The 12,916-nt window shown below is 45.0% G+C and overlaps 1 protein-coding gene and 2 pseudogenes across 1 annotated transcript; 1 reads left to right on the forward strand and 2 right to left on the reverse strand.

Moving 5' to 3' along the window:
* Positions 1 to 310: 310 nt before the first annotated feature.
* On the reverse strand, positions 311 to 1,246 carry LOC127768353 (uncharacterized). Its single transcript, XM_052293909.1, has one exon. It carries the CDS (start codon positions 1,037 to 1,039, stop codon positions 608 to 610), a length of 432 nt encoding a protein of 143 aa, XP_052149869.1. The 5' UTR covers positions 1,040 to 1,246; the 3' UTR covers positions 311 to 607.
* Positions 1,247 to 3,932: 2,686 nt separating this feature from the next.
* LOC127768414 (mitochondrial import inner membrane translocase subunit TIM23-2-like) lies at positions 3,933 to 4,805 on the reverse strand (annotated as a pseudogene).
* A 4,502-nt stretch (positions 4,806 to 9,307) lies between these two features.
* LOC127768877 (uncharacterized) lies at positions 9,308 to 10,491 on the forward strand (annotated as a pseudogene).
* The last annotated feature ends 2,425 nt before the right edge of the window (positions 10,492 to 12,916 follow it).

Here is a 12,916-nt window from a genome sequence, read left to right on the forward strand (position 1 = left end):
ATTATTTATTTATGCTGTGACGTTTAAATCATAAAAAATAATTTTAACTTATACTTTTATATATTTATGTTGATTTTTTAAATAAGATAAACGTTATATTATTTTTTGGAGCGGAGGATGGAGTACTCAACTTGGTCCGGTTAGTCAAGCATCCCCTGAACGCCCATAATGAAATGAAGCAACTGCATGCCATTACCTTTGTCTGTGAGCGTACATTACTTAATACAAGAAGATGCGAAATTTGATAAGCCGAATTCTCACATGCTAAATTTGAGCCATCTAGATAACAAAAGTTTCAACGTTGACAACGATAGCTTAATTAAGTTCTATTAACCACAGCCGCCTAGGCCTAGCTAACGATGAACCCAAGATAACCAGGGAATAATTTACACGTCAGCAATAGTCAAACCAAAGAGGGTAGTCACATCATTAAACACTGAAAATTGTGTTCCTTATGCCGCCGAGAACTAATTCATGTGTTTATTCATCGAATTCTTTGAATTTGTTGTTTTTGAAGAAACTAATACAAGCGTTCTACGACAGGAAGAAGAAGCGATCGAACTGCAAAATTTGGCTCGATCTTACAAGGACAGCGACTATACTAAAACTACAGTAAAGCACCATGTCCATGGTGGAGCTGGCCGTCGTAGCCGGCGGCCGGCATGGAGGCCGGGCTGAGCAGCGGCACGGAGAACCACGACGCGTAGTCGAACATGTCCGCCGCCGCCGCCGCGTCGCTCTGCCCGTGCGCCGGGACACCCGCGTAAGGCGGCGGGGGCGCAGGCACAGCCTGGCTCGCGCCCATGGCCACCGCCGGCGCCGCGGTGCCGGCTCCGGTGAGCCTCTGCACGAGCTCCCGGAAGTCCCTGGGCGCCACGCGGTACACCTTGGGCGGCGCCGCCCCCGCGGCACCCGCCGATCCCCCCGCGCCTCCTCCTCCTCCTCCGCCGCGCCACGGCTTCGCCGCCGGCCTCTGCACCGCCCTCAGCGCCGCCTCGTAGGCGCCGGCGCTCCTCCTCTCGTCGCCGCCATGATCCATCGGCTCTCGCGCGCGCGCTTGAATTGGAAGTTGGAATGCTCAGGTTGGGGGGGAAGGGAAACGATCGAGCTCGTGCTGAGACACGGCGGCGTACGTGCGGGGGAGCAGCGTATTTGTAGCGGGCGCGGGCGCGCGCGTGCGCCCGTGCGGGCGGGTTTCGCAGCAGTCAGCTGGTCAGAGTCCGCGAGAGTGGATGGATGTGTGGGGGCTCGGCGGCGGCTGGGGGCTCGCACGGACGCGGCGCCAAGCGATTTGTAGAAGAAACACGTGGAAAACAAAGGGGAACTGCGGGTCAACGACTCAACGCAACGGTGGGTGGAGACGGAACCGATCAGTAAGAGCAGACTCTAAGGAGATGAAAAGTAGATTTATAGCCATAAATATATTTTAAAGAGATAAAAAGAAAAGAGAAGAGTCGTGTGCTATAAATTTATAGCCAGCTGTAGCACGAACTTTATGACAGGTGGGATCAGAAATTAATAGTGTAGCATATATTTATTATATTTATAGATAACTATTGTATAAATTGATTATTAATTTGACTATAAATATCCTATTAAAAAAATTTGACTATAAATAATTTAAAGGTAATAGATGGCTATAAAATTAAACTTCTCTAACGGATCGAGCGGCAAGAGCAGGCGCGCGTGCGTGACGCGGACGTCGGACGGGACGGGCGGGCGGGGCGGTATCCTGGGTTTCTTTTTTGTCGCCGTCGGCGTCTTCCCTTGGATGGTTCGGAGTCGCGCGACCGTAAAACCGAGCCGTGCCGATCGATGGTTGTGCTGTTCGATGGTAGTACTCGCGTGGCGTGGGTACATAACGATCGACCGGCGAGACAGCGTCTTGCGTGGGCGAGGTGACGTCGCACGGACAGTGATTTTTTCCTGTCGCGCGTGCTTCTCAATGTTCTCGTGTCTGTGGAGAGATCGCCCGGGGGGGGGGGGGGGGGGGGGGGGGATGGATGATTAGTAGGACCGACCGACGATGTGTGGTCTTTCTTATTTGCAGATGGGAAAGATTAGGATGGGGCTTTTGCTTGCGACAAGGGGTTCTAGAAGGCGTCAGGATTTTATTTTAATCTGGAGGGCGGATTACCGGCTATCGCCAAACTTCAGTCGATCGGGTAGAAGCTTCGTCGTGCTGCCGGATTTGGCATCTGTGTGTTGTCAGCTGTGCGCTTTATCTTCTGCTCTGGACCTCTGGCTCTCTGGTCACTGATGAGCTCGTTGTTTTCCTCTCCCCTCTCCTTCGATGTATTCTTGTAAAGTTATCAACGGCCTTAAGCAACGTTGTTGTCAGTGGGCCCACATACCGCAGTGAAAGCTCAAGTGGCAATTCCAAAGGCCCAATTCATATGGGATCGATCTCTCTGGATTAAGTCCAATTTACCACCATCAACTATGGTTGAGTTTGATTCGTGCCCCTCAACAAAAAAAAAAAAAAAAACCAGTCAATCTACCTCCCGAGTGATTTTGACACTGGTTTGCTTTGACGTTGGCGCCACATAGCCTTGACTAGAACCACAAGTCAGTGAAAGCCATCCCTTTCTTCCACTCTCCCAAATTGCACGGATGATAGCACTGTGCAGGGCGGTGGTACTACAAGCAACGACAACATTGAGGAGAGGTTGCTGCCAACAGAGAAGATGCCTAGGTAGTGGTGGATGTGCGCCGGCCGACGTCTCCTCCATCCTCCTCCTTGGCTCCTCGTCATTGGCAACAGCAGCAGAGGTCGTTCCCCTCCTGCGGAAGAGTGGAGGAAAGGGAAGGGGTGATGGGGGTCAGAGATTGGCTCTGCCTCTACCTCGGCCCAACCATCACCTGATCGTAGCTCCAACCTTGACCTCTCCTCGTCCAATGACCACGACAGCACCGACGCTTGCACCGACCCTACCGCCACTCCTCCTGTTGGCGCGACGCACCTACCCCCGATCTCGTCGTTGCACACCGCGCCTACCCTCACCACCATCGCCACTCCTCTAGTTGGTGCACAACACACTCGACACCACGCCGCTCAAAATCTGCACCACCTTGGGGCCGTCCACAGGTACAATGTCCATGGCCGCCATGATGAGAAGAGGAAAGTACAGCCGTTGCCAGATGAAAAAAAAGCAACACCAGCCGCAGGTTTGGAGTTGGGGGTTACTTCGTGATGTTCTCATCCCCTTTGATGATGCCCTCACTGCTCGGCTCCGATGGTCTTCGTTAGCCACTAGCCTCGGAACGAGGCTCCGATGCCACCCATCTTTGCGTGACTGTGTCCAGCCAAGGGAGAGAGAACAAAGATATTTTTTAGAGAAGGATTTTTTTTACCCAACATCTACATCCAACCGAATGTATGAAACCTTCTTAATTTTGGAACTTAGCCCCTCAAACAACCAAATCTGAAATTCGCTGCTATAGAGATATGAACTCAGGAGCTTAGGGTGCTACTCAGATCATTACAACCACTAGGCTACATGCAAAGATAAAGATAATGGAGCACTTAATGGTAGGTGGGACCCATCGGCAAAACCACAATAAAAACCGTCCGATAGACAAATTGATCCGGTTTAATAGTTGAGGGGATTACATATCTGATTTTACTGCGTCCATAGTTAACGGAGCAAAATAGACTTTGTCCATCCTCCCTCAATCCCCGAAGGCCCAATTCACATAGGATCCTCGCCCAATCTAGAAAGTAATAAGTTCATCTGAGGTCTCTTAACTTGTGAACGAATCCGATTTTCGTCCTTCAACCAAAAAACCAGATACAACAGGTCCCTTAACTGTTAAAACCGTTGCAATATAGGTTCCATGGCTGTTTGGACGACGGTTTTCGCTAACGTGGCGCCCATGTGGCTATTTTGACTCGGTCTTCACATGACGTGGAAATGATGTGGCGCTTACGTGGCAATTTTATTTAGAAAATATTAAAAATTGTGGACCCACATGTCAGTTTAAAAAAAAAGATAAAAAATGATGGGACCCACATGGGTCCCACATGTCATTCTCACCCTCTTCTTGTTCCTCCTATCTACCCATCTCCCCTGTATTCACTCTCTCTCTCTCTCCCCTTTCCTCTGTCCTCTCCGCCGGGTGAGGAGGGGCGGCGGCCGGGCAAGTAGGGAGGCTGCGCGCGGCGGCCGGGCGAGGAGGGGCAGAGAGAATATTGTGCAGACGAATCAGAGGGCAGGCACATATCTCTTCGCCGCCTGCTTGCCTGCCATGGCAGCGCGGCGAGGACCCCACCGATGGCGCCAGTGATGGCAGCGGAGCGCGACCCGTTGGCGGCGCGGAAGAGCGCGCCAGTGCCGAGCCCCGCGGTGACGCTGTTGATCCAGTCGTCACGGTCGCGCACGGCGACCATGCCACTCTCGATCCCGGGCTCCCGGCATAGAGCAGGCCGATGTCCCTGAGCGTGTTCCCCATGCAGTGGCCGTTGCTGCCGCATGAGTTGAGGACGCGGTTCGCCTGGATCTTAGCGGTGTCCCGGGCTCGGCGTTGCGGGCGGCGTCGCGGAGGTCGACGGCGGCGCCCGAGAGTTAGCCTATGCTAGTGTAGTAGGTGAGGTTCTCACCCCATGAGCAGCGCTGGGCGAGCGACTCCTGGAAGAGGAACTCCAGGGAGGTGGGGAGGTCATAGAGCTGCTTGTAGGGGATATTGAGGTCCTGGTAGGGGTTGTTCAGCTGCCCGCCCCTCCTTGCCCGGCTGCCGCGCGCCGCCTCCCTCTTCGGCCGTCGGAGAGGACAGAGGAGAGGGGAGAGAGAGAGTGAATACAGGGGAGTTGGGTAGAGAGGAGGAAGAAGAGGAGGGTGAGAACCCACCATTTTTAATCTATTTTTTTTGTGTAAACTGACATGTGGGTTTGCAATTTTTAATATTTTTCAAATCAAATTGTCACGTAAGCGCCATGTCATTGCCACGTCATGTGAAGACTGAGTCAAAATAGTCACGTCGGCGTCACGTCAGCGAAAACCGCCGTCCAAACTGTCATGGGACCTATATTACACTGGTTTTAACAGTTGAGAGATACATTGTATCTGGTTTTTTTTTGAAGGATAAAAATTAGATTCGTTGACAAGTTAAGAGATCTTAGATGAACTTATTTCATCCAGAAAGCTCAAATCAGTTTACCGGGATTTGGGTTTCCTTTGGGTTTCGTCCAGGTTCTCTCGGTAAAGTTTACGGTGCGGTGCTATGGGCCTTGCTTGCTTTTTCGTTGGGCTCCATGCCAGAGCCTCCCATATTCCGATCCATTATAGCCTCGACCTGTCGTCCGTCCGCTCGCGCGGTGCGTGCGCGGCGATCAGTAGCGAATGGTCGCTGCGAATAAGTGATGGGCGTGCCATGCCCATGCCGCCGAGACTCGAGGGCGTTACTGGTTGGCGCGCGCCAGCTGCTCCTTGCTCAGAAAAGCCTATGAGCTCATTTTTTTTCTTTTTTTCGCGATTTGTTTTTTCACGGTTTTTTTTTTGCGATTTTTTTCTTTTCTTTTTATTTTTTTCTGATTATTTTTTTAAGTCTTTAGCACACTTATTTTTTTTAAAATATTTTTTACAAAGTTTTTAAATCTTAACTTGAAAATTTTTTAATCTGATTTGAAAGTATTCAAACCTCGAGTTAAAAGTTTTTAAATATGAGTTGAAAGTTTTCAAATCTCGAGTCAAAAGTTTTCGAATCGGAGTCGAAAGTTTTTAAATCTGGAGTTGAAAGTTTTTTAAATCTGAGTCGAAAGTTTTCATATTTTTTCAAATATTAACTTAAAAATTTTCAAATCTGTACTTGAAAGATTTTTAAATCTCGAGTTGAAAGTTTTCTAGATTTGTCTTATACATTTAAATTTCGAGCTGAAAATTTTCAAATTGAGTTTTGAAAGTTTTTAAAATTCGACTTCTAAAGTTTTCAAATCAAACTTGAAAATTTTCAATCGGTTAGTAGAAAAAATCTTCCGAAAAAAAATCATATCTTAATTACCATTATTATCTACTAGTAACTTACTTAGTTAGGCTAAACTATCTGGAAACGCTGGCCGCCAACCCGCACGCGCGCTAGCTTTTCCGGAGACCCGACCTCTTCGACAAACCGAGACCTGGCGCTGGCGCGGCGTCGCGGAGGGCTGCGAGACTGTTTTTAGCGATTTCGTGCGAGACTCGACAGCAAGCAGGCAAAGCAGCATGGCGCAAGTGCCATGACTTCTACGTGCGCACAGATCCATCAGGTCGAGGTATGCACGGTCCTACATGTCACACTGTTATACGTATTTCAAACTTAATTTTAAATACTCTATCTGTTCTAAAATATTTAATCCAAAAATACAATAACTTTTCTACCTATATTCTGTTTTCATCCAATCAAACACACCATTGTAATTCCTTACATATCTCCTTTTCTCAACCAATTATAAACAACTTGCTAAATCTCACCAACTTTTCTTAATAGATGCATACTTGCCTTGAACATGCAATCCACTATAAAATTTTAGGAACGTATTGCCCAAGTATTTGAACATTTGAGCTATTAAAATGATAAGCAAATCTTCTATCCATATGTTGATTCAGAACGATAACCTCTACAGGGACAAATCCAAGGATTAAAAGACATCTAAAACAGTACCCCTCATTCTTATTTTCATCACCAATCACCGCTACAAAACAATTGCCAAGACCATATCAAAACAACCATAAAAACTAGAAATATGCTGCTAAACACTATGGTGCTATTCTATTTATTTTTAATAACTTTTAAAATTTAATGTTAGCAAAAATAATATTTTTCTATTATATCTACAATTGAGCTCTAATTCAATTCATATTGTATATCAAATATATTTCACATAAAATACACACAAAGTACAGTAATATGATATTGTTTTGGCACAATAAATCTTGACCAGAATTAATTGTATATAATCACTTCAGTATACAATATATGAAGGCGGTATATGTTTAAAAAATATGTTAAAAATATAGAGCTATTTTATTAATTTGTTGTGGGTGTAAACAAGTAAAAAATAAAGCATTCTATACATATGTAGAATATACTCTGCATGAAAATAACTACCGTAACATTTAGCATTTATAATACAGTCAAGAAAATCTCGTGGGCCGCTAGAAATGTTGCTTTCACACTTATTTTGTTGGTATATTAGTAGATGTAGCAACAATGGTAGCCTTAGCTTGTCACCATCCTACACATACATTTATTTACAATATAATATAATATAATATTATATTATAAATGATCAATGCTAGTCGGGACTGACCTTAAAAGCTAGCAAAATATAGTGGTTCATTTCTCCAAGCACGCACGAAGAGATATAGAAGACAACCTGACAAGTTCCTAAGAATTTGAATTGTTACGCCGTGTTTAGTTCCAAAATAATTCTTCAAACTTCCAACTTTTCCAGCACATCAAAATTTTCCTACACACAAAAACTTTCAACTTTTCCGTTACATTGTTCCAATTTTAACCAAAATTTCAATTTTGATGTAAACTAAACCCTTGCATTAGCTAGACAAATAAATTTATTGGTTCGAACGAGTTTCTTGAAAAACACTTACGTGTCCAGAACCGGATTTGTGACTATTATTTGGTCCCATAAGTTGATATCCTCATTCTACCTAGATCTAGGGCATGCCATCAGCAATTTATTATCTTGTAGATTATATTTTTGAATTAATTTTAATCATGCGAACCTACCTTTGATTACCCATAAATATCATCTTTATATGCGATATTCTTAGTACTCTTTCCTGTGGGGTCTACTTATTTCTTTGGCTTGGCCATTAGTTATTATTGAGAGGGATTCGATTGCATAATTGTCTGTAAATTGCTTTAAAAATAAAAGGTGGACATACTTATTCCTACATATATATTACTCTATTATTAATACCTGTTTGGCTTATTTTCACAAGCTGCTACGTTAGGACGATCACTTGTAAAATTAATTTTTGTAAGCTGTTACTAACCTGCAGGGACCCCCAGTTGTATTTTCACTGGCGTTTTTTTATTTTTTTTTTTGCTTGAGAAAAAATAAGTAACACCAGGAAAAAATGTTTTTTTTTATAGGGAGGCCTTGTTTAGTTGGGAAATTTTTTTAGGTTTGGTTGTCACATCGGATATACGGACACACATTTGAAGTATTAAACATAGTCTAATAATAAAACAAATTACATATTCCGTCAGGAAACTGCGAGATGAATTTATTAAGCCTAATTAATCTGTCATTAGCAAATGTTTACTGTAGCACCACATTGTCAAATCATAGCATAATTAGGCTTGAAAGATTTGTCTCGCAATTTACACGTAATCTGTGTATTAGTTATTTTTTTTATATTTAATACTCCATACATGTGTCCAAACATTCGATATGACATGGTGAAAATTTTTTCCAGCAGGTCTAAACAGGGCCTAAGGGTAGCAATTAGCAAAGCTAGTGCAATGTCCATTGTTCCATCATCTGTACATTGCTGACCTAGCATTAATTTCAGCAGAAACCTAATGTTTTGTCATGCTTCGATTCCCACGTTATCAGATAAGGTTAGGGGATGTTTAGATTGAAGGGTGTAAAGTTTTGGCGTGTCACATCGGATATATGGACACACATTTGAAGTATTAAACATAAATTAATACTACCTCCGTCCCAAATTAGTAGTCGTTTTGATTTTTTTCTTGTAACGTTTAACCATTCGTCTTATTTGAAAAATTAGTGCAAATATAAAAACGGAGAAGTCATACTAAAATACTTTTGATAATAAAAGCAAATCACAGAAAAAAATAAATAATAATTCCATAGTTTTCTGAATAAGACGAAAGATCAAAAATTATGAACAAAAACTCAAAGCGACAAGTATTCTAGGACGGAGGTAGTAACAAAACAAATTACAGATTCCGCTTGTAAACCGCGAGACGAATTTATTAAGCCTAATTAATTCATCATTAGCAAATGGTTACTATAGCACCACATTGTCAAACTATGGACTAATTAGGCTTAAAAAATTTGTCTCGCAATTTATCTTTAAACTACGTAATTAGTTTGCGTATAAATACTCTATATATGTATCCAACGTTTGATATGACATGTTGTAAAAATTTTTGCCAGCGAACTAATGTTGTCCCACATTGTATGCATGTAAATATCATGCCTTGCCTATTCTTAAACGAGATCATGCAAATGACACTATACAACGGCAGCCCAACAACAATAATTGCTTGACTACTTAAAGGTAAACTGTTTTCCTTGTATGCCGGTGCATTCTCCCCACAAATTGAATCTTCTCTGTTCCTCAGTCCAACCTTGCATAGCCACAAGCTAGCACAATCCTCTCTCTTCTCAACGCTTCTCAACGAGCATCAATGGCACATATCAACATGATTGTTATGATTAAGGTGGTGGTTATCACGTGCCTTGTTTCTCCCGTGAGATCGTCATTGCAGCCAAATGAACTCTTTCAGAGGTATGCATAAAGGCATTTCTTGTGGTTGCATTTGATATTCTAATTTAGTTCTTGTGTCTCTTGTCTGTCCTATGAGCTCATATAATTCTCCTTTCTCGTTTTCAGTATTTGGTGGCCTCCCTTCGAAATTTTGCAGCATGACTTCTTTAGGGGCTCTTACTGCTCCATCCTTACAAACACTTCTTGCATCAACCATTCGCACCTCAAGTGGACTACATGTTGATTATACATATATTCTTGGCCGACAGAGGTTGTATCGTCCACCGGCATCGATGAAGATGACAAATCTAACTGGAAGAGGGGATGACATCACGATGCTGGCAATACGAGCTGATAACCTTAATGTTATCGCATTTGCAAACAGGAGTGGGAATTGGCATGCATTTGAAAAGTATGCTGATCTAATCCCTGAACCTGTGACACGTTTGACCATCGGTGATAATTATGCTTCCCTATTAGGTAACGGTGGCATTACTAATCTACCCAACCTAAATCTCGGGCGCCATGCTGCGTTAGACGCTATCCATGTTTTATCCAACTACAGCCCATCCGTAGATAATAGAGTTCTTGGGAGTTGCACTAGCAACTATGATTGTTACGCTACCGGAAGCGATACGACTTAGAAATATCCGTAACCGACAGCTCAAAGGATGGTTCACAGGAACCCGTCTTACCCTTGATGAGGCAAAGGAAGTACTTGAATGGCGAACAATGACATGTGGAGTCCTTATTTGCCACAAGAATGGGAGGTGGGGCAACAGTACACCAAGAGATGAGGCCGTGGAATTGTTCAATGCTTTACAGATTGTAAGCAATAATGGTGCGTTTGAATGCCTCGGTGTAATGGTTTGGCCTAGCTACCATAGATGCTCAGAGCCATGGATGACAAACAAATCCTCAAAATCAAGGAGGATATGAACAGGATGGCGCAAAGGAGGGGGTGATCCATATTTTAGTTTTCTATATTTACCATTTCAGAGTGGTATCTCTATATATGTAATAACTAGATTTGCTCTTCATAATTTAATAAAAGATTGTTCATTCTGTTCATTCTGTTGTACATCCGCACCTTCCCCTCACTAAATCGTCTTAATTTGTTCCTTTTGTGATGATGTTACAGTTTTTAATTTTTTTCCCTTTCCTTTGTACTATATACTTGTATGCAGTGCAATAACGCTTGTCCATGATTACTAGCCTTTTATATTTAATTAACTAGATGTCGTCATTAAACAAGAGAATAAGCCCTTGTTACAATTATTATTTTTTGAATAAATTAAGCGATTGGAATGAGGGGATGCTTGTTGTCTAAATATAGAGAAGGGTAGACACACCTACACCTTATACTACCTACATCCTTCAATATATGGTGCTAGTTAGTTCAAAATTAAACTAACCAACGGCATAATAAAATCAGAGGGAGTACATACTATAGAAACACATTGCACATGGCCCTGTACGTATATGTCTTTTTCTCCTATAAAAAGAGCATTGGTGGAAAGGAGAGCAACATCTCTTTCCAAGTCCACCGCAAAATGAATTGGAAAAATGTGTTTTGTGTTGGCTCTAGGAGTCCAAGCATAAAAAGGAGAGGATCAAGATAACACGGAATATGTTTTCTAGGTGACTGGTAGGAATAGGAGGCATGTTGAATCCTATCGGAAGGAAGAATGCAATATTCGTGTAGGAAACTCCAAGTCCTCGCCTAGCAATCTAGCATGAAGGAAGAATTTGCATTATTCTTGTCGACCATCGCAGATTAGCAGAGAGGGCTGCGTGTAGGGGCCCTAGTTTGCATTACTTTTGTTGAAGAAAAACAGATTGGATGCAGTAGGAATAAACGACAGATCGCATAGGCTACCCACTTAGGCCCCTAACTAATATAAGTGCCAATGAGCAAGCCATGAAGCACTAGGACAATTTATCGAGCATCAGTTGTTCATTCATTTTATCTACATAAGTTTTATATTGAAATTGCCAATTGATTAAAAATTATAGTAGTACTAATCCTGATTTTAGGAAATTTAGGAGCTCTGTTCAATCGCGGCCTCTGGCTGCACCCGTTAATCTACACTTAATTAAAAAAAATGTAAAGCTCCCGGTTAGAATTTTCGTCCGTCAACGAAAAATTCTTTCTTGTGTGTGCGATCGATCCCGCTTCAATCCGTCTCCGATGGCAAAAGAAAAAAAAAGAAAAAAATCTTCGCGGTGACAACCTTGCTTCTGGCCCTGCCCCTGTGCGCCTTGATTCGAGTCCGCGTAAAATTTGGACCTAAATCCTAGAGAAAACTACTAAAAAACACAATAACAGATTTCAACAACAACAATAACACAAGAATATCAATCACAAGGACACCAAGAAAACGCCGACGTTGGAAGAGGAGGGTGCCGCCGTCGCCGCCGAACAGCCACAGGGACGCCAGGTCGCCACCGGCTCCCCTCCCGCTGGATTCGGCGGAGGGGAGGGGTGCCACCATCGCTGGGACGTCAGGCTGCCACCTTCTCCCCTCCCCTCCTGTTGGATCCGAGATGTCGTACCGCCGCCGCCTCCCCTCCCGCTGGATCCGGCGAAGGAGAGGGCGTCGTCCCTGCCCGCCGCCTCCCCTCCGGCCAGACGGGAGGGCGCCGCTGCCTGCCGCCGCCCGCCACCGTCAAGCCGTCCCGCGGCCCCATGGCGAGAGAGAGGAGGCGAGGGGCGGAGAGGCGCAGCCGCCGTCGCCGCCTGCTGCCGTCACCGAGGAGTAGCTCGCGGGTAGAGGGAGAGGGAGAGAGGAGGCGGAGAGAATGGGAGAGGAGAGGAGAGGAGAGTAGAGGATAAGGGAGAGTAGCTCGTGGGCGGAGGGGCGCCAGTGGCAGCTCGTCTGGTGCTGCATCTCGGCGCCGACGACAGCGGCACCGGACGAGCGCGCAGGGGCGACGGTGGCAGCTCGTGGGTGGAGGGCCGCCGGCGACGGGCGGAGCGGCTGCCGCATCCCCAAGCCTAGCGGCAGCATCGGGTGAGCGCGGAGGAGCAACGATAGCAGCTCGCAGGTGGAGGGGCGACGACGACGAAGCGGGCGCGTATCGTGGAGCCCGTCAGCAACATTGGGCAGGAGCTTCCAGATCTGGTACATCCCTCTCTCTCAAACCTCTCCACCGCCGTTGAGGACTCACTTTCGCCGGCGGCCAGCGACGATGACGATGGGCGGAGGTCGTTCCGAAACTCCGGATGGGGGCGGGAGCTCGACCCAGAGTGGCGGTTGCGATTTGGCGTGAGGAGAGAGGAATGCCAAAATCCTGTTTTAGCGATCCACTACTTTTGGCGTAGCCGATGGAGTATCCGCTGGAGGCCGATTTTTCACTCCCATCCGCTATTTCTCAGATTTTAAATGCTGGGGATGCTCCTAGTCTCTTTTAGCCACCCTAGTTGGAGTAGTTTATTCGTTTTTATGTTCCCATTA

Source organism: Oryza glaberrima, chromosome 3, assembly GCF_000147395.1.
Source record: "Oryza glaberrima chromosome 3, OglaRS2, whole genome shotgun sequence".
Classification (NCBI taxonomy): Eukaryota; Viridiplantae; Streptophyta; class Magnoliopsida; order Poales; family Poaceae; genus Oryza; species Oryza glaberrima.

Bases quoted from the DNA above. Each gene is read 5' to 3' on its own strand.
- LOC127768353 (XM_052293909.1), bottom strand. From the start codon at position 1,039: ATGGATCATGGCGGCGACGAGAGGAGGAGCGCCGGCGCCTACGAGGCG.